Raw genomic sequence first — 19654 nt, 5'->3', positions numbered from 1 at the left:
GGACAATACAAGTAAAGCAAGTAAAAATTCTGCTGACACATTTTTGGAAAAAAATTTAAATTACATACTAGCCAGTTTTAATTCAAGTCATGTGGTAATTTGATTTTATGGTATGTTCAAGGCCATAAAACATATTGTCACTTTCTGATTTTACAAAATTCAAAGTAACCCATATTTCATCGGGTGTCTAATTTTTGGTAGAAAGCCTGTGGTTTGTGCTCTACTCCTCCTTTAAAGCATTTGTCAGTCCCGCTGCTTAGGATGGCCGTCATAGCCTTGCCCTGGTTCTGTGTTCCAGTCCATCTCAGATGTTTTCGTACAATCACATGGAATGTCCATGACTTTCAGGAAGCTATTGTCTTTATCCACACTGTATTTACATTATAAATAGGCATTTGAAAAATTGAGGAAAACTAAGACCAGAAGTTTACTGGTTTACTTTTACTTTACTAACTAGGTCATTTAACAGCCCCGATGGTGCGCTGACATACTTGGCACCAGCAGCCTTGGTCAGCCTCAGCTTGCCTCTCATAAAGTGTTGTCCAGGACAAATTTGTAATTAGACAGTTTCCTTTCCCTGGTACTACAAGCAAACAGATTGATGCCTTCACATGGTGCTTTTTTCCATCACGTCGTTGTTGGGGATTATTTTAAATCTTTCAGACAAACTGTGGCACTCTACTGAGCAGCATACACAGTGCAATACTTGTGTCTTGTGCTGTCGAAAACATCTGCTCCTTCTTTGCTAAATCCTCCTGCCGCCGCTAACCTCTAAATTGCTGGAGATGAGTCAGACAGGCAGCACGAAATCTGTGCATGCAAGAGCCGTTTCAGCGCGCCCCTCTCTCAACCATAAGAGATTTCTCTCTCTCACATCATTAAGTTTGCCCTTAAAATGGCTTGGGGTGAGTAGAACCACTTTCGTGTGTTGCACTTGTCAACTGGATTTTGCCTCATACCAGCACAGTACAGCAGTATTTTTATATTTGAAGGACTATTAGCTTGTCGTGCATTACATTTCATTTCAGAGGTGATAGTCTGTCAATGCTGTTTCCAGCTATCTTTCTGGGTTGCTTTATATTTTCCAACATTAAAATTAAAAATGAATTCATCAAATAAATTTGAAGTGGCATCCACCAAACATTGCCACAATATAGAATTGTATCTCAGAGAGCTACGTATTGGTTTGTTAAAAAGTTGCATATTCCTTTATTTGTATGCTGTTTAAAATCCAATTTTCTGTCATTGGTTCATAGTATGGTTCTTAATAACTTGAAGTAGCTTAATGGCTTGAAGCGATGTCAAGTTCAGCAGTCTGTCCCCATGCCAACCAAGAGTGAAAGGCCTATCACATGTTTTCCTGGCCTAACAAGTAAACCATTTGTAACATCTTATTGGTCAGCTAAATTTCTTAAACCTGGCTGACAACAATTGATGTTTACAATTTTTGAGTAGGCTTTTGTTTACCAACAGATATGGAAGTTTATATACCACCTCAGGAGTAGTTTATCTGCCTTTTGGTTGTAAGCTGTTTAACTGACTTCATGAAACTTGCTAGTTTGATAAGGTTTTGTTCTGGTCAGTTTAATAAAAGCCATATAGCTATGGTTACCTTACCATTTTGAGTTACTGTTCTTGCTGTTAACCTCTAGAAAAGCTACTGTATTGCTTAGTTAGCTGGAGTAACTTTATTGCTAGCTAGCTAGTTTAATTTACTTCAGTCCATACCAAAAATAAATCACTGCATAAATTCTATAATGCTGCATTTACTTTCAGCATATTTTACTTAATTTTACTCAATGTGCAGCAGTGATCCCTGGCCTGAAGGACTTCACTGTGCAGTAATTTCAGCAAATACCAGCATTCAAAAAGCAAACATCACTCTTGTACCTTGTTTGCGTAACACAGGATGAATTCTGTAAAGGCCTCTTATGGTTTGTCTAGTTTGAGTGCTTTTTGTGTTTTCCACCCCAGTGTTTTAGTTACTGTCATTGTGATCCATTATGCAGGTGAAGTGCTCATGGGAGACAGTATGCGTTGTAATGGGAGAATCAGTATAATCATGATTCTGAGTGGTTTGGCACACCACTACCCATGATGCCACTGGTTCACCTGACCCACCACGGTGCACCACTGATGTTGTGTGTGTGTGTGTGTGTGTGTGTGTGTGTGTGTGTGTGTGTGTGTGTGGTGGGGGGGTCACAGAAATGTCAGGGTTCGGGGGGGCTCCCATGGGTGTGCCAGGCCTAAAATCACCAATTCCCTGCTGCTGACACAAACACCATAACATTTCACCCCTGAATCCCTTCTAAACTTCTCCGGCTTTGCTTCTTCTCGCTACCTGACAGGATCTCGTTCCCTGAGCAGCAGTCTCAACAGTGTTTTTGATATAAATTGGTCTCTTTTTCCCCCCGGTCTACATTGTAATGGATGCATTCATCGGCCTCTTTCAGGAGCAGATGGGGGAGTCTGATGAGGAGGAAGAGGAAGCGGTGGCTTACCTGGACCGCAGTGACGGCGAGGAAGAATTTGATCCCAGCTCTCTGCCTGATCCAGATAAACACTCAGACTCAGAGCAGGAAGACCTGAGCAGGTGAGAATATGGCAAAGATATTGAGTACTTCTATGAGGCAGACAGTACTGTATATGTTTATAGATTCCATAAAAATCCAGTGGGATACCATCCAGACTGTTTTTGCTGAGTCATATTGTACTGTAAGTAACCATGAAACATATGGTGTCAGTAGTAATCCACTTAGTTCCGGTACATAAATCTCACTTAAAATTCAATACAGTGGTTTATTAGTGGTGCTTCACCACTAATAGTGCAATTGAATTTTTACCGTCTGCTAGTGGTACTTTCACTCGTGATTGTCCCTTGTCAGTTTGTCGGGTACTGCCTATTACCGATGTTCAATACAGAGGCTGTGCTGTGTAGTGCACCGATGCACTGTTTTATATATCACTCAGTGAGTTTCCTCTGTCCCCCTGTGAGGTGATTTTCAGCATTCTGAATGATTTATCCAGGGTGTCAGTGCTGTTGCTCTTGATGTAAGCTCTGCTGTTGTGGTAGTGTCAGTAAAAGGTGTACCGAAGGGAAGGAGCCAGAGGATCGGTCGCTTTTGAATTTGATTCCCATCATCAACTTACTCTCAGACCTGAACCAGAAGAATTTGGAACAGGCCAAGAATGCTAACATATTAAAATAAGAATATGAGACTTTAGTTCAGTAGTATTATATGTTTCGAAATGATCCTCGAGAACGTTTTAAGGAAATATTTCTTCAGGGTAATTTTGAAAAAATACGTAAATGTGGAGCATTACGGAACAGTAAGTCCAGATGAGTTGTATGACAGCTGCATATCCAATCATGGCTAATTCCTCCTGATCTTCCTGCATTTGGCTTTATTCACACTCAGGAGTTTCTATCTTTTCAGCCCTCTTTTGTGGGATTTTACTAATCAGTGAAAGGGTCGTTAAAATGTGGAAACATTTTCAATCTCAACCGTGAAGGTTCTGAGTCATCCTTTGGCTTTGTGCTTTTTCATATTGTAGTGCCAACTGTATGTCACAGACTTGTAGCTGGGCCACTTGGTGATACATCGATACTTATTTTTTTAGCATAATTTTTGTAGAATTACTAGTGCACCCCACCCACTTAAGAGTTAATATTGGCCATCCTGGGAGGGTTCTTCTTTATGCTTTTTGGGGCAATCAATACAGGAACCAATAGCTCTCCATTTAAAAATGTCTTGTCTTCCTGTTGCCTGTTACTTTGATATTGTTAGAACTGTGTGCGTTGTGGATAATGTTGGATGAGAGCACAGGAATTGGTCATGACATACCAGTAGAGATTTCTCACCCTCAGTCTCAAGTCATAATATCTTTTATTCAGTATAAATAGAGCTCTTGAACTGAGTCAAGATAAACAGAAGCATGTAATTATAACACCTGCAGGGATAATTTTGCAAAACATTTCAAGATACCTGCAATAGGCAATTTTTGTAGAAGTGGGTGTTTGCTTTCTAAAAGGTTTATTAGCCATCCTGTACTGTGTCACTTGTCCTGTGCCTGTTATTATTGGAAATCTCTGCATTACTTGTTGAGAGGAATTATTACCCTGAATGAAAAAGCTTTCCTTTATACCTCGCTAATGTAAAGCATTGATCACTCAGCCTGCCACAGATAGTCCATAAAATGTGTAATTACTGTCTGAGATTTAAAGTGGCATTAGAAGCTGGGTGGTAATGTGGCCTCACAGGGAGGGCAGAACGCAGTGCAAGGATTTAATGGCAGTTTGCATTACAGTAGATGGGCTTGCGCTCTCTCTCTTCTCTCTCTTCTCTCTCTCCTCTCTCTCCTCTCTCTCTCTCTCTCTCTCTCTTCTCTCTCCCCTCTCTCTCTCTGTCACTCTCTTCTCTCTCTCTCTTTTTGTCACTCTCCTCTCTCTCTTCTCTGTCCTCTCTCTCTCTCTTCTCTCTCTCTCTCTCTGTCACTCTGCTCTCTCTCTCCTCTCTGTCCTCTCTCTCTCTCTTCTCTCTCTCTCTCTCTGTCACTCTCCTCTCTCCCATTTTTCATTTTTATATCCCTCTTTTCTGTCCTTGTTCCTCTTTCTCATCATTTATTCTCCCTCTCCCCTCTCCTTCCCACTCTCTTCCTGCTTGCTCTCTCCACTGCTCTTTCTCTGTCCATCTCCTCCCTTTATCCTCTCCTTTTCTCCCTCTCTTCATTCTCTCCTTCTCGCTCTTTCTCCACTCTCCCTTTCTGCTCTCTCTCCCTGTCTCGCTCTCTTCCTCCTCCTTTCTCACTCTCTGTCCCTCTTCTCCATCCCTCTCCCCCCATCTTCCCTCTCTCCCTCCACCTTGTTCTTCCTCTCCTCTCTCTCTCCCCTCCCTCTCTGCTCTCCTGCACCGCCCATCCTTCTCTCCCTCCCTCCATCTTGCTCCCCCTCTCTCTCTCTGTCTCTCCCTCCCTCTCTCTCCCTGAGCCTCTCCTGCAGACCAGAGCGGAGCAGGTGATTGCTCTCCTCCCTGGCAGTGCCTCTGATTTATGGCCCTGTCCCCAGCGTTCACTGCATGACTACACACGCTGCATGCAGGATGGGCAGGAGCGTTGTAAATCCAAGGCAGCATCCAGTTGCTGCGCAGATCTACAGCCAGACGCTTCCCGGGTGTGTTTTATAACCAGGCCCCGGCAGCCGAGTGTCTGCTTCGCACCCCTTATTTATGCATGTTGCGTTTTACCGCTCTCTTCTATTCCCCTGTGCCTTTTAATGACCCTGCTGCTCCCTGAGTGCTGCTCTTGGCTTCCGCTGTGACGTCTGTAGCTAAAAGCTGTCCTGCACCAGGTTAGTATTTTTTTTTTGCAGGCTCAGAGTTGGTCTGGGGTGTGTCACTCCAGTGCATGTCCCGTAATGCCATAGCCTTCTCCCTGGATTGGCTGTGAAATGGCCACTTTGGGAAGGCTGTGTGCCCCTGGGGGGGTAAAGGCATTAAGTACAGGGAGTCAGCAGGGGGCAGCAGAGGGTGAGAGGCCAACAGGGTAAGGATTAGCACGTGTCAGCACCATCCTATGATTAGTTTGGGGATATGAATGTATATGAATGTGTCTGTTTTGTGATATTCCTTCCCTACACTCTACTGCCGAGACTCTAGATTTAAACTCTTTTTAGGATGACAAATGTATATAATTGTTATGCATCAGATGCAGCTGGGTTTGAAGCAGTATGAAATTAATTAAAGAAATTTTGGGAAAAAGTCAATAAGGATTTGGAGCTGAACCCCAGGGAGGTGCCAAGCTCACAGCGCCCTTGCAAGGGTGAATAAATTCTTTGCTCAGCCTGCCAGAGACTTTTTCCATGAGCATTCATGTTGGCCTTGAACAGGCCCTGGATCTTTCTAAACCTGCCCATGGCCCTGCTGTATCAAAACCGTGGGTCCACAGGGGAATGTGGGGCTCTCAGAGGGGTTGGGGTGGGGATACGAGGAGTGGCAGGACCCCTTCAGCACGAGTCCACATTAACTGAAATCCCTCCATTGCAAATTACATGAAACCCCTCCATCCATTATGCCTGCATAGCCTGGAACAAGGAATGAGCAAACCGTGTTTATGAGCAAAATTGTCGGTTTCCGAAAAAGGATGTCTTCACCCCAGAGCGTACATGGAATACCTGCACAGGGGTACTTTGCATAACTGATGAAATGGTGAATTTTATTCAATGCTTTATTCATGCATTGGTTTAGTTATGTTTTTTTAACATGTGATTCAATGTAAAGCTTTATTGATTAGTTGCTTGGATTTTTATCGTTCAGTGTCAGTATTTAGTTGGAACATGACTGAATAAATGAATTTTGAGTAATACTGTGTATACTACACTCAAATCTAGTAGATACACCTACATTGTAGATTGATCAATGTTTGGCCAGCCAGCTACTTTCTCTGGATTTCTTTTATTCTGGAAGAAAATGAAGGTGCCTTTGAAAAAGCAGGTCTAGTTTTTGTATACCATTTTCAATTAAAAAAAACAAGATACAGGATAGACAAAGGATACCACAATCCAGGCCCATCAAATTGTATTTGTATTTGGAGCAAACTGATTGCTTTTGATCAAGTGATCAAGTGCGTTTAGTATATGTTAGTAATGGGTGACAGGAGAAGCAGATTAAAGGGTAATGTTACATTCGCTCACCTTTGTTGGTTGAACACCCACACTGTGACAGGCCACTCTGCTATGGAGGATAGCTACCGCAGATCTCCAAGTCAAGTTCGAATTAAGCCAGCTACATTTGAGGACAGTCTACTGTCCGACCCAAGATATGTTCCCTACAGACCTGAAGGGAGCAAAAAGGCCTTCGGGGTTCATCGCCAAAGCTGTTGGGTGTCCCAGAGCACATCCTCAGGAGCCTTGTCAGATGCATGCTGGGACATTTATGGCATGACACTGTCACCTCTGGGAGAGCTAAGCCCCTCTCTGCAGATTCTTTCCCTCATTAATATTCCCGGCATTAGCAAGCCTGTCTGTAATAGCAGTGTTAAGTTGCTGGATTATATACAAAGTTTTTGGAGTGTCAAAGGATAAAGAAAAATAATCTAGAGATATTTTATTCACTTTTAACCACATATGTTAGAGAGTGTCAGCAAAGCATTTCAATTGACAATATTTCAAAGAAAAAAGATTAAATGAAGGAAACATCTCTAACTCTGCCACCTGTATGTAAATAGTAATTAAGCCATGAGAATGAGCAGGTGTCAGATGGAGGTTTCCATTTTTTGGTGAGGCTGGCTCATCTGAATTGGAATGCTTTTCACCTCCTGAAGCACAGTGTCGCTAAAAGGGGTACTTTCAGTGCTCACAGTTTTCATGACAGAATGTTAGCCAAGTCCTTTCCCCTTAATCAGTTTTATGCGCCACAAGCAGAATCGCCAACTTCATCTTACATCTAATGCAGACAACTGAGACCTAAAGAAAAAACCTCACAAATATGACTTGCTGAAACAAAACCTTGAAATTTCAATGTTTACAGGAGTTTTCATCAAAGCACTGAAAATAGTGACCTTTTTACTGAATGTTTTATATAAAAATCTTCATTCTGTGGGAAATGATGATGTTTATACTGCTAATATAGTGCTAATATGATGTAATTCTACTCTGCTCCACAGCAAATGCTAATAGCACTGCTATCTTTCTGTATCTTGTAAAATGTTACACAGAAGGAGCGTGTTTTGCATGGCAGAGGTACTGCAAGGGTGATTTTCTTTAGTGATACTGATGTTCCACTTGGCCGTAGGTTCAAGCAGCTTCACTCTTCTCCCAGCTGCCAAGTTTTATTTCGTTCTTTTTCATTAAACTTACCAATCAGAGGGCCTGTGCTGTCTGTTTTTTCTGCATTCCCTTGTTTTTTTTCTGCCTCTAAGAGATCATATCGTGTCAGACTGAATTAACTCTGATGTTATGCTGTGGAGCAAACCCAGGAAATGGCAATTAGTCATTTTAAAACGAGCACATCATTTGTTTGTTTTGGGTTTTTTTTTTCCCCTTCATTAATCGCATGAGTTATCACATTAATACTGGCAGCCATAAAAGTTTTCCAAGGCGGCAGCTGTTTTCCCGCTGAGTTTGCCTGAGTGGTTACAGAAGTTACGCGTGCCTTCATTGCTTTGAACAAGGCGTAATTTGGGTTTCCTTTGTGTTTCATTTATGTTGATTAGTCTGGGACTAATCAGGCCTGGCCTGTAATTTAAACTCGCCTTCTCCGAAAGGTCATAAGGCAGCAAGTTCTAATCAGTGCTTTCAGAGGAAACGTTCCCAGAGCTTATTCAGACGGCAATCATTCATGAATCTCTGACATTTACAGCACGGTAAACACCAGCGTCCGTATTCCTAATTCCTCTCTAACGAGCGGGCTTTGTTCGGCCGGCAGCTGAAGCCGAGGGGAAGTTCTCTCATTGGCGCCTCGCGCTGACCCGGCAAAACCCAAAACGCAGAATTTCCGACACGAATCACTCCTCTGTTCCCAGGGTCGCCACCTTCGACACTCTATCAGCGAAACGCGGAATGGCTTAACAAACCCAGTAATCACCCAACCCACAAGCGGACATCAGCCAAACATATCTGACGTTTAAGTATCCTGTGCAGCAGGGGTTGATGAGATATCAGCAGCACTGAGCTCCTTTCCTGCCATTTGGTTCATGGAGGCCGTGCTTGTGCCATTGAGAGTTTTATCTTGCTCAGCTTGCAGAGTTGATTGCCATCTCTGTAAATGATTGCTTGACTGTACTGGAACGGTGCTCTGCGTTTGATTTATAACTGATAGTGTGGGTACATAATGAGCCACTTGATTAAACAGCCCCAAGGGTTGTTCAATGAGTACATAAAATACAGGGAAAGTGTTTGGTTGGAAATGCCCAGCACTTATAAATCAGCTCATTTACTTGATTCCTGTTTGGTGTGTCCAGCTAAACATTCCCCCTGAGGGAGACCTTTCAAACATTTACCGACTCTTGCCAGAAATCCTTAAATTTCAACCTTGAATTGGACGCAAAACTACCTTGAAGTGTTGAACTTATCAGTAAAGAAACAGCCATAGGTGAATTTTAAGTTCACTGCCGTTGGAGGAAATGTTTAATCAACAGAAAGGTGGGGGTTTTTTTGGGGGGGGGGGGGGGGGGGGGGGGGGAGTTGGGGGGACTACTTGAGGAGAATGTCAGAGAACATGCTTTGCCGCCACATCCCTTCTCCGTCGTGATGCCGGTCGTCTTGCTTATGGGGATCCGGAGGTGAGGATATGAGAAATGATTACCTTGTCCCCCGGAGGCTTCCTCCCTGCACTGCATATATTTCACAGAGATGTTTTCATTGTGGCCGGACAGCACTCTCTCACCCTGCAGCCAGTGGCTAACATAGCCGCCCTGTCACTGATCGGTCGGTAAAGCAAGACAAATACCCCGAGTCTGTAGAGACCAAAGGCGCTGGCCGGCCGCTCAGCCTCATTCCTTTCCTCTGTCATATCTCCTGTCCTGGTTAAAGGTGTTTCCTGTTCTCATTGCTTAATGGCACGTGTACTATAGGGTGAAGATCTGATGCTCCTGGCCAAGCGCACTGTGCTCTGTTGAAAAGCCTGTGGTGGATTTATAGAGGACCTTTTCATGGAGCTCAAGGTGCTTTAAAGTGAATGTAGGTGGGAGAGTGGCTTACCATAGCCACCACCAAAAACACAAGCAAGTGGGGCTGCTATAAAGGGTCTTCCCTTATGTGTGACTTATTCAGACTGGTTCCCCAGGTGACTCCCTACCTTAGCTCCCATATTACTTAACCAGACTGCCTCCTTTGGACAGCCACCTGTGGTGAACAAAGTGTTCACTTTTGTAAAGCTTTTTTACCTGCCCATCATTTGACCCTCACTCCTCTGCCTCCAGTGGGGATGAAGCACTTGACCATAGCCTTGCCCCTCCTTAACCACTTGTGGACTGTCCGCAGAGAGAGTGGGCCAGCTGAGCAAACATCCCTTTTCCTTGACAGTTCTGGTAACAGTGAGCACGCAGTTCTGAGAGCTCCACTTCAGATGACCAGCACCTACAGTCTCACTCACTCACAGTGAAGTGAACAAGATGAGCTCATCAAAAGGCTATAATATCAACGTCCTTGTGCTTTATCCCTGTTTGTGGTAGTTCAACACCTGCCATCTGTTACATAACTGCAATGAATTTTTTCTAGTTTTTGAGATTTATAATTACCATTACAGTGCTGTCATATCCTCTGTGTCAACTTTAGTCCTGTCTAAACAGTGTTAATACTTATGTGTTGGCAGTATTGACACCTCCATCCTTGCCTTCACCTTAAAGTGACCTATTCCCTCTTGGTAGCCATTGTCTCATCGGGTATTGGTGGGTTCGATTTATATCCACCTCTCACAAACCATCCCCTTCTCGTCCTTCCTCCATTCAGGTGTTCCCTCTGTGTAATTTACTCTGGTGGTTTGTCCCAGCGTCCCCGTTTGTCAGAGATAAGGGGAAGCGTCTCCCCCGAGACAATAAAGAAGTTAATTAACTGCAGTGACTCACTCGCACACGGCTAAAGACACCGAATTACTAAAGACAAGGGGGACAACAGATAGAGAGAAATCTCTGTGCGAGACACGCGCGCTTACAGTCCTTTGGAAAAAAAAAAAAATACGTTCCTGCTGTGAATTATTTATCCTCCTCCAACCCCATTATAATGTAAATTTAAATTAAATCATTGGTGCCAAAGAAACGCAGAAACAGCGCTGGGATCTCCGGCCCTGATGCAATGAATCTTCCTTCATCTCCGGCACCCTTGTATACGTGCGCTTAACTAAGACTGCGCTCAAATCGATGAAAGCCTGTTCAGCTAACCAAGGCAAAAACATGTGCAAAATAAAAATATATTAGAAGCTTCACAAAAGGCCGCATTTTTTTTCATCCAGTGGAGACAGCCGAGTTCAGCCTGATTGCGTTTTAAAATGAGCTCGCCTGGGCCGCATTAGATCTCACAGACAGATGAAGTTTGGGTGGCCTGACCCTCCCGCCGCATTGATCATCAGAGTTTACTCCCTTCATTAAAACTCTCCAGTGTCGCATCTGTGCGTCCCCTCACTCAGCCAGCCGTTACCCTTGCGCTCGGCAGCCCCTCAAACCTTGAACGGCGTCCCAGGGCCATATGCTTCGGCTTTTTATAGCTGCAGATATGCACGCACACACAGATCAGTGGGCTTTAATTGATGCTCAGCATGCACACGCACAGCACGCACTTAACGTAAATTCTCTGTAGAATAAACTCTAATGGTTGTGTCTTTGTGAGAAGTGAGCAGTATGTCCGTATGACGCTAGTCATATGGCTTTATATTAATGGGGTGCCTATGGATCTGCAAGGCAGTGTCCCGTCAAGGGCAAACTAATGTTCTGTTGTATTCCCTTCTTTTGAAGCGTAATGAATGCAAAGTCTGTTTTATCCCCTGGAAGAGTCTATTCTGCTCCAGTGTACACAGTACTTTCCCTCCTGGCTCGTCCTCTGCAGCCAGTTTGTATTAAACCCGATTAACAGGCCGCAATTAATAATGAATGGTGGGCTGCTAACAAAGTTTCATTCATCTGCCATAATTACCTCACCTTAATAAAAGCCTACTGTTGCAGGGGTTGCCCCAGGGCTACAGTGGTCGCAGTGTAAAGTATTATACCTCTTATGAAAAAAGGAAGTATATTGAGGTTGTTATCTGTTCTTTTTTGACAAGAGAAGTCATCTGTGATCAGTGGCACACGTGAGTGCTTTTGTTTCTTTTGCAAATATTTTAGGCCAAACAGCAGGTTTAAGAGTTGAGTGGGTCGTGAAGGTCTGATGGTAAAATTCTCCATGGGCTGAAGAAGGAACTGACACTAGAGTGCTGTTGAATAGTTACGCAGTGCTTATATTCCAGGGTACCTTTCTTTCAGGCAGTAACAGTCATCTCGTGAAAGTGAGGCTTATAACAGCTCGTTGCCTCGTCCTATTGGTCATCCTTCACGGCAGACAGCCTCAGTGAGCGAGGAGACGGGGTGTATTTGGAATGCTTCTCTCTGCTGTACAGGAGCAGCCTGTGGCGTACCACAGTCCTGGCTCTCTTGGAGTTACAGTATGCATCCCAATGTGATGATCAAAGCCACTGACTCTTGACCTTCAGTACAAACAGGACCTGCTGTTGTCAGAACTAAGACAGTTGGTGTGCAGAGCAGACCTTCACTAAGTGTTTGTGCGCGTCTATTTGTGTTTGCTGTGCGTCTATGTGTGTTTTGGGGGGTGGCACTTAAAATGACTCTGAGGTTTGGAGAGGGTTCAAACCCATTGCTAATAGTAATGGCCATTATTCTAATAGCTTTGTTCATTACCAGTGCATTGAGGTTACTCTCGTCTGCTAGACCGATGAATCATCTAAGTGGATGAGGACAGATGCTGTGGTGTAATCAGCGCTTTGCGCCCGCACCTGACATGGAGCTGATCAGTGATGGAGACAATAGCCATTTGCTGTGGATGCAGTCCACTGTTGTGCAGTGGTTAGGGAACCACACTTATAAACTACATGCTGCTGGTGTGAACTCCACGTGGGCCACTGCTGTTTTAGGAAGTTATTACTTGAAGCACTTTAACTGCAGTCAGCCACTGCTGTTAAAGTACTTAAAGTGATGCAACTGTGTAAGTGGACAGTATGCATAATATAAGCTTTCTGTATTGTACTGGAACAGTGTATCCGCTAGTAATGGCAAATAATCATCTGCTCCAGCTCCGAGACCTTGGACTGAGCCATGGTTGTACTCTATCTGAATGGGCCATTTTGTGAGCCCTCTCTGGCTCAGGCAGGCTAGGCACAGCTGAATCCCCCGCAGACACGGACAAGATCAAGGGCTGTGTGGAGTATTGGGAACTGATATCGTCCGCTTTTCCTCTGTCGATTGCTTTGCTTCCCCTCCTGGCAAAAAAGCATGATTTGATGCTGTTGAGAAGAACGTCCAAGACCCTGGATGGCATCAGTGGAAGCTTCAGCTTCAGCTTCAGCAGTGTGTGATTTGAGCATGCGCAGTGTGGAGTTGGTGTGTTTGCAGACGGTGGATCTGAAGTGAACCTGGGCCACTTTGCCTTTACGTCCGTAATGAGTCGATCCTGGCTGATGCATGTCAACCTGCCAGCGTCCAGCCAGTCGCACTGAAAAGTGCCTTTATTGAGTGCTTCTTAAGTAGGTGCGGTAAGCGCCATGCTTTTGTGCCGCTTTGTGCAAAGATTTCGCTGATACCACTGCTGCATCCAACTAACAAGTTTGCCTGTATCTGTACGTACCATCAGCTGTGTCTGCACCATCAAATATTTCATTAAGGTTCTGAGCCGTTATAAATAAAACTTCTCCAATTAAGCTTTGTCAGCCTAATGTATTCTCCGTACACATATCATAAATCCCAGTTTTAATGAATTGGAAAACTCATGTTTGGGCTTGATAATGAGTGCGCCTTCTGTAATTGCACACTTTAAAGGACTTGGTTGTTTCTTACTTTGTCTATGGCACCCTTGTAAAAATATAGAGACGCGGATATGTTTAAGCCTATGTTCAGCATAATGGGTTTGTGGATGTATCCTCATAAGGCATGAAAATGTGCTCCTGCTTTCGGAGGGGCTGTTGCAAATCAATTTATACACTTCTTTTAAAAAACGCTTGTTAAGAATGCTGTCCCATTGGTTTGGTTCAAACTTTCACAAAGGTAGAAAATGTACAAAGCAGAGTCAAATAGCTAATGCAGCTATAATGTCAGTGTAGTCTCTGTCCGTGTAAACCATCTTGAATGTGTTTTTAGGCTAAATAACTAGACCTTGCAGAATGTATTTTGTGTATTTCAGCAGACGGAGCGTCAAGAGTCTGTCTGTGGTGCCCTAACTGCAGTGAGCTCTGCTTCACCCTGCATCTGTGAGAGAGGATGTTTCAGAACAAGCCAGGATAGTGATGAAGCAACAATAGCAAAATTTATCACAGCACATCTTACAACCAGGATTTTCAGAAAGCGCTGTACAGAGGTTTTCCAGACAAAAAATAAAAACATTAAAAAACCCACATGCCATTCTGGGGAAAACTGATTTTTTTTTTCTCTGAACCCTTGGAAAGAACTCCTGGAAAACAAAAATAAATAAATACACCACACATATATAATGTTTGTTAGCACTCTGGGGTTTCCATTGTTAGTGGGTTGGGTGATGGTCGGTAGTGCACTACAGAGTCATCTCTCATCCATGTCTTTAAATTATTTTAGCACCACAGTGTAATACAGTAGATTTTTTCATTTACTTCAGTCACTCTTATAATGTACTGTTGTAGCTGGTTGTTGAACTGGTTGCATTTGTGAATGAGTTGGTGGTAAGAGCTTTTGGCTACTCCTTGGCCCGGACCCAGCTGTGACTGGAGTGAATGCCATCGAGAAGAGCCAGGGTTGGCCTGGCTAGCCATCACAGTGGTGCCAGCCCTGCTAAAGCAGGCCAAGTTTAGCTCACAGAGTATGTACCACCACAGTAGGTTTCTGTAGGGTTTTTTTTCTTAACTTGAGAGTGAAGACAGCTAAATCCTGAGAACTCTGTAAGCGTACCCTGCTGAGCTGCTCCTCAGAAGACATTGCTGTGTTTCTCGTTCCTCCATGCATTTCTTGTCCACCATTGCTGGATAAAGTAACCACTCTGTCTGTCCATGTGTGAGTGACATCATTCAAGTCAGTAGTTGCCCTGCTTTATAGAAGTGGCTCAAATACAGTCAACACAGCTGTGCCATGGAGGGGAAAGAGAGTTTAATATATTTCAATGCCACAATGGTGAAGGCCGCCTCATGAATGCCATTTTAACACACTGTGCCATGTCTTTTTTGTGCCGTGTCTATTTGAATGTACAGAGAGGCCACTGGAAAGGACCTGAGGAAGAGGAGATACATCGACAGCAGCAGTGGTGAAGAAGAGCCTGTGGCGGGCAGGAAGAAGAAGGCCAGAAAGCAGGACACCACAGCATCTCAGCCCCTGGACACCGGCCTATCGCTGGCTGAGGATGAGGAGCTGGTCCTCCATTTGCTGAGAGGAGCTAGCTAGACCTGCCGAGTGGAGATGTTTTCAGGGTCTCTTCATTTTTTTTATATTACCACCTTTGAGAAGTTTGTTTGTAGAAAAACTGGAAGAACATTTTTCATGGTTTTTCCAACATGGAAGATCATACACGGGATAACATTATGTATGCTGCACTCAATCAGTGATGATTTACAGTACATAATTTCAGTGTTGGCAGTGTGCAGACATCAGCCATTCTCACATTCGTACAGGTGTTAAGTTTGGCCACCTTTTCACTTCACAAACTGTTTATTTTTCCCAATTGCATTCCTCCCGTTTTGTGAGATATACATGCGCTGTAGATCTGTTGCCAAGAGAGTGGGGAGGTCAGGCATCTTTAGGCCCCAGCTGAAGTTAAAAAAAAAATACAATGTTTTATAGCTGCTGTCTTGTAGGCTTTGTTACACACACATCTAAAGTAAGAGCTGTTGTGTTTCTACCATGTGCAGAAAAGATTCATGTTTTCTCAGAAATGAAAAGGGTTATCTCTTTGTAGATTTAGCCCACAGACATAAAGCAACACTTTCAAGATGGGGATCAATTCTGTGCCAGGAAACCCAATCGATAACATTGCGGATTTTTGTAACCCCCATTCGTGTGTCTTTGTTTTCACTCTGCTCAATACAGATGTTTAAAAGATGAACACGTCTCCAGCTGCATTGTCTGTCCTTATTGACCGAGTGTCACATGTTGCGTGGTCATTATGTGAAATACTAAAATCCTTTCAACCTTTTCAAAGCATCAGGCAGTAGCATTTTCCTGTTTGGAATTTCATTTTGCATGTTGAATTCACCCGAGTGCTTTTATATGGCTGGCCAAAAGAAAGACAGACTTCAAGAAAAAAGTAGTGAAGGGATTATTTTAACAAGCGTCCCAGGACCTCGGTGGTGGAGTAAGGGGAGCAGCCCCCCCACCCCCACCCCACCTCGCCCTCACCCACCGATTTTAGTCTGTAATGGCGCGCTGAGGAGCCCGCAGCCTGACAGATGCGCATTATGCAGACGAGTGTCTGCTGCCCGAAGCAAAGAAATACGTCTCTCTCGCTCTCTTTCTCTCCGACACCATTTTTTTCCTCTCCCCTTCCTCCATCCACATCCTCCTCCTCCTCCTCCTCTTCTTCCCGGCCGGCTGGTTTCAGGGCCTGACATCAGCCTTCTCTTTCTCTCTTTCTCTCTCTCTCTCTCTCTCTCTCTCTCTCTCTCTCCCCCCCCCCCCCCCCCCCCCCCCCCCGTCCTCCCTCTAACTCTGTCTCTCCCCCGCCCTCCCTCTAACTCTGTCTCTAACTCTGTGTCTCCTGGCACCCGGCCAGGGCGGTCCCAGAGGAGCCCCGGCTCCCGTTTTTGCCGTGAAATATAGGACTCCGTCGCGCCAGTGGCGATAATAATGGAATTCCTTGAGCAGTACCAGCGGCCACCTGCGTCCCATTACCTTTGATTTTTCTCCTCATTGGTTTTGAGGAGACGCATCGTTCCCACACAAGGTCTGGCTTAAAGGGAAAGGCGGGCCTGGGTTTCGCCTCGTCCTGCTTTTTCTGTAGCCTCCCGAGACCCTGCGGTTTCCTTACATGAAAGGTGAATATAAATATTATATTTGGGAGTGGAAATCCAGTCAAGCCTGACACGTTGGGTCATTCTCACAGAGAGCTGCAGGGTTTTAAACTCCTCATTAGTGCTGTAGCAGAGCTGCCATATTCTTTATTTAGATTTCCCATAGTAGGTGTTAATGGCTAAAACTAATGCCTGTTTTTGCTTGTGTGTGTGTGTGTGTGTGTGTGTCTTTTACAGGTGCAGAAACAGTAGTGGCACAGTATTGTGTAATATTTTCCTGGTCTGAGCTTCATGAAGTGCGATGATCCTCTGTACCAGGTGCTGTGGCCTTTGTGCAGACTGCTGTCTGGGACGGTGCAGCGTTGTGGCTTCACTGTCTGCGGCTTTCCTGTGACAGCATAGATCAGGCTGGGTTTATGGCTCCTGCTGCGATTAGGATTCATCCCTCTTGCTTTTCCTCTTTGTCGAGATCAGAGGGATTTAGCGGTTTAGGTTGATAAGTCACATAGCACTTCGGTGTCAGTCTGTAGTATGTGACTGCAGGCATGGCATCTGCCCGGTTCCCAGGGCTCTCACAGATAAGATCGCTGCACTCTGTGGCTTCTCACCTGGACTCTGTGAGTCTCTAGATCTCTTCTGTGAAGCTACCTGAAACACTCTTGAAGGCCCTTTCACACCTAAACCTGGGTAGAAGGCAGATTAAAGTGTGTCAAAGCTAGATGATGCAAACTGACCCCCACACAAGAAAGATTTCAATCAGATTTTTTTTGGCAACCACAATTGTAGTCCAACCTGAATCTCTCACCCCCTCAGCAAAGGCACAGTCAGTCTGACAACAGAAATACAGGAAGGAAAATCTGCTGGTGAATAGGTTCACAACAGTAGGATTTCAAATATCATAATCCCAAACACACAAGACGTTCATTCTGATGTAACAGTCTGCAAATGAGAGCCGACTCTAAAAGTATTTTTTTCGTTGTTTTAACAACAGAATTTGAATGATCACAATTGCTTGACGCCGTTAATGCAAGCTGTCAAAGCGTTGCCCATGCTTTTGCAGGTTCTAGTTGTTTGTGGCAGTCTTAATGAGGCTTTCGCCGGCAGGTAGCTAGCCTTTCATCTCGTACTGAAATGCATTTTGAGTGTGAGAAATGTGCGATTGTATTTGGCTAGCTCCCTTCAGATACATTGGTGTGAAATATTATTTACTTATTGTCAAAAAGATTATCTGGCTGCTATTGCAGGGGATTGTAGGAGTACATTATTAAAAGATGCTTGATGGCTTTAAGCCTGCTATATTGATAGTGCAGTTATGGTGTGAACGTGATTTCAGCAGTGTCCTTTGGCTTTTTTGTACTTTGTGTAAAGTATTCTGTTAGCTGGATATACCTAACTAGTGGTGCTGATATAACTGTAATTATATTTTCATGCTATTTTAGCAAGTTCCAGTTTATCTGTTGAATATGATAATTATCATTGCAATTTAAATAATGCTGAAGCCATTTAAACAAAGAACTCTTTTTCCTTGTCTGTTTCTCCATTTTAGCCTGGAGTCCCATTCCTTGGGCGTTTTGACATTGGCCACGTGCTGTGTTTTCCGTTAGAATATTGGCTGCCGTGTACAATTTGTCACTCTGTTTCTACAGTCTTTTCACTATTTTTGTTTCCACCTTTCTCTTTCTGGGTTATGCGTAGTCCAGCAGAGGCCTATGAACCTCATGCATTATGTGTGGCAGTCCCCAGTTGGGAAGGAGGACTGAAACAGTCATGGAAGCCCTGGAAATAAACCATTTTTGACCAACATAGATTATTCAAAATTGATTTGATTTCGGATGTTAAAGTGTCTTAAACGGGCCACTTAAAGCTGGCCAATCTTAGTCACCGCTTCTCTGTGAATACCACATCGGTGTTCTGTGGGACACTAACCCGGAGATTGAATGAAGTGAGATGACAGTTCAAGTGTGCCCAGTCCGTGTCTGCTTCTGCAGCTCTGCAAATTACAGCAACGGCGATATGAAAGGCGCGTAGAAACACATAGTAAGTCTGTAGCCCTCAACTGCACTTCAAATAATGGCTGTTTTATGGCCTGCTTTACAGGCTGCAAATGTGTCTAACATTTCAAACTGCTCTGTTCCTCAACAAGTGATCAGCAAGTGAGCGCTTTGAATGAGAGAGATCAGTAAGGGCAGAAGGCAATAGGTTGCAGGGGGAGCCATTCTGAAAGCAGACAAGGCATCGAACACGGAACACCCGCCTTGGTATGGTAGAGAGTGGTTGTTTTTTTTTTTGGGTCACATATGTCCAAAAAAGAAAGATCGCACAACAGTTGTGTGGCATTGACCAACATTCCGCTACGGTGTCCCAAAGCTGCTAAGCCCTTGGCTCTGTGATGGTCGGGCCCAGCGTGGAAGGAGGAAGGGCGTGCTGACATCTCTGTGGCCATTGGCCTCGGTGGCTAAACTCCTAGGCAGGGGGTCTTTGAAGTGCTCCCCAGGCAGGCTGAGGCCCTATTCATTTCCTTGCACGCTTACTTCCTCCCTCCACGGTAGCCCTCAATCCGCTTTCCCTTCCATTTCTCAGCAGCTGTAAAAATACTGCCCCATATCTCCGCTTTCCCGTTCTGCGTCTGAGCCTCGGTGTGTGCACCGTATGCTAAATCGCTGTGATTGTCTGAATACCGTCCCCCCCACACCATCACCCTTTGATTTAATCCCTCACTCAGGCAATCCAATTTATTTCTAACAGTGGCCACCGCAGCGTACGGGTAATAAAATCTTCCGGGAGTGTGTTCGTGTGGAGCTGGAGATATGTAGCCTTGTTTTGTCACAGTGAAAAAGAAACAGGTCTGGGGGAGGGAGGGAGCACTGAGGTCTGTGGCTTGGGAATGAAAGATGTGAAGGGCTGTAGTCAGAATTCATGCACAAAGCAAGGGAAGAACCCTTTTGTGAGGTAAGGGACAGTCATCAAATAGCTCATTTGTTGCACTGAATGGTAGG

At 44.4% G+C, this 19654-nt stretch overlaps 1 protein-coding gene across 1 annotated transcript in view; it reads left to right on the top strand.

The window, feature by feature from the left end:
* Positions 1–15697, top strand: part of ddx10 (DEAD (Asp-Glu-Ala-Asp) box polypeptide 10) — a 104570-nt gene extending 88873 nt beyond the window's left edge. Inside the window, exons 17-18 of the mRNA XM_036524239.1 lie at positions 2454–2593; positions 14907–15697. Coding sequence (XP_036380132.1) covers positions 2454–2593; positions 14907–15096 — 330 coding nt within the window. The 3' untranslated portion in view covers positions 15097–15697. The remainder of the gene's footprint in view (positions 1–2453; positions 2594–14906) is intronic.
* Positions 15698–19654: the final 3957 nt, after the last annotated feature.

The sequence above is a fragment of the Megalops cyprinoides genome, chromosome 3, assembly GCF_013368585.1.
Source record: "Megalops cyprinoides isolate fMegCyp1 chromosome 3, fMegCyp1.pri, whole genome shotgun sequence".
In the NCBI taxonomy this organism is placed as follows: domain Eukaryota; kingdom Metazoa; phylum Chordata; class Actinopteri; order Elopiformes; family Megalopidae; genus Megalops; species Megalops cyprinoides.
The sequence above is the reverse complement of the archived record's forward strand: the minus strand, read 5'-3'. Positions and strand labels throughout refer to the sequence as shown.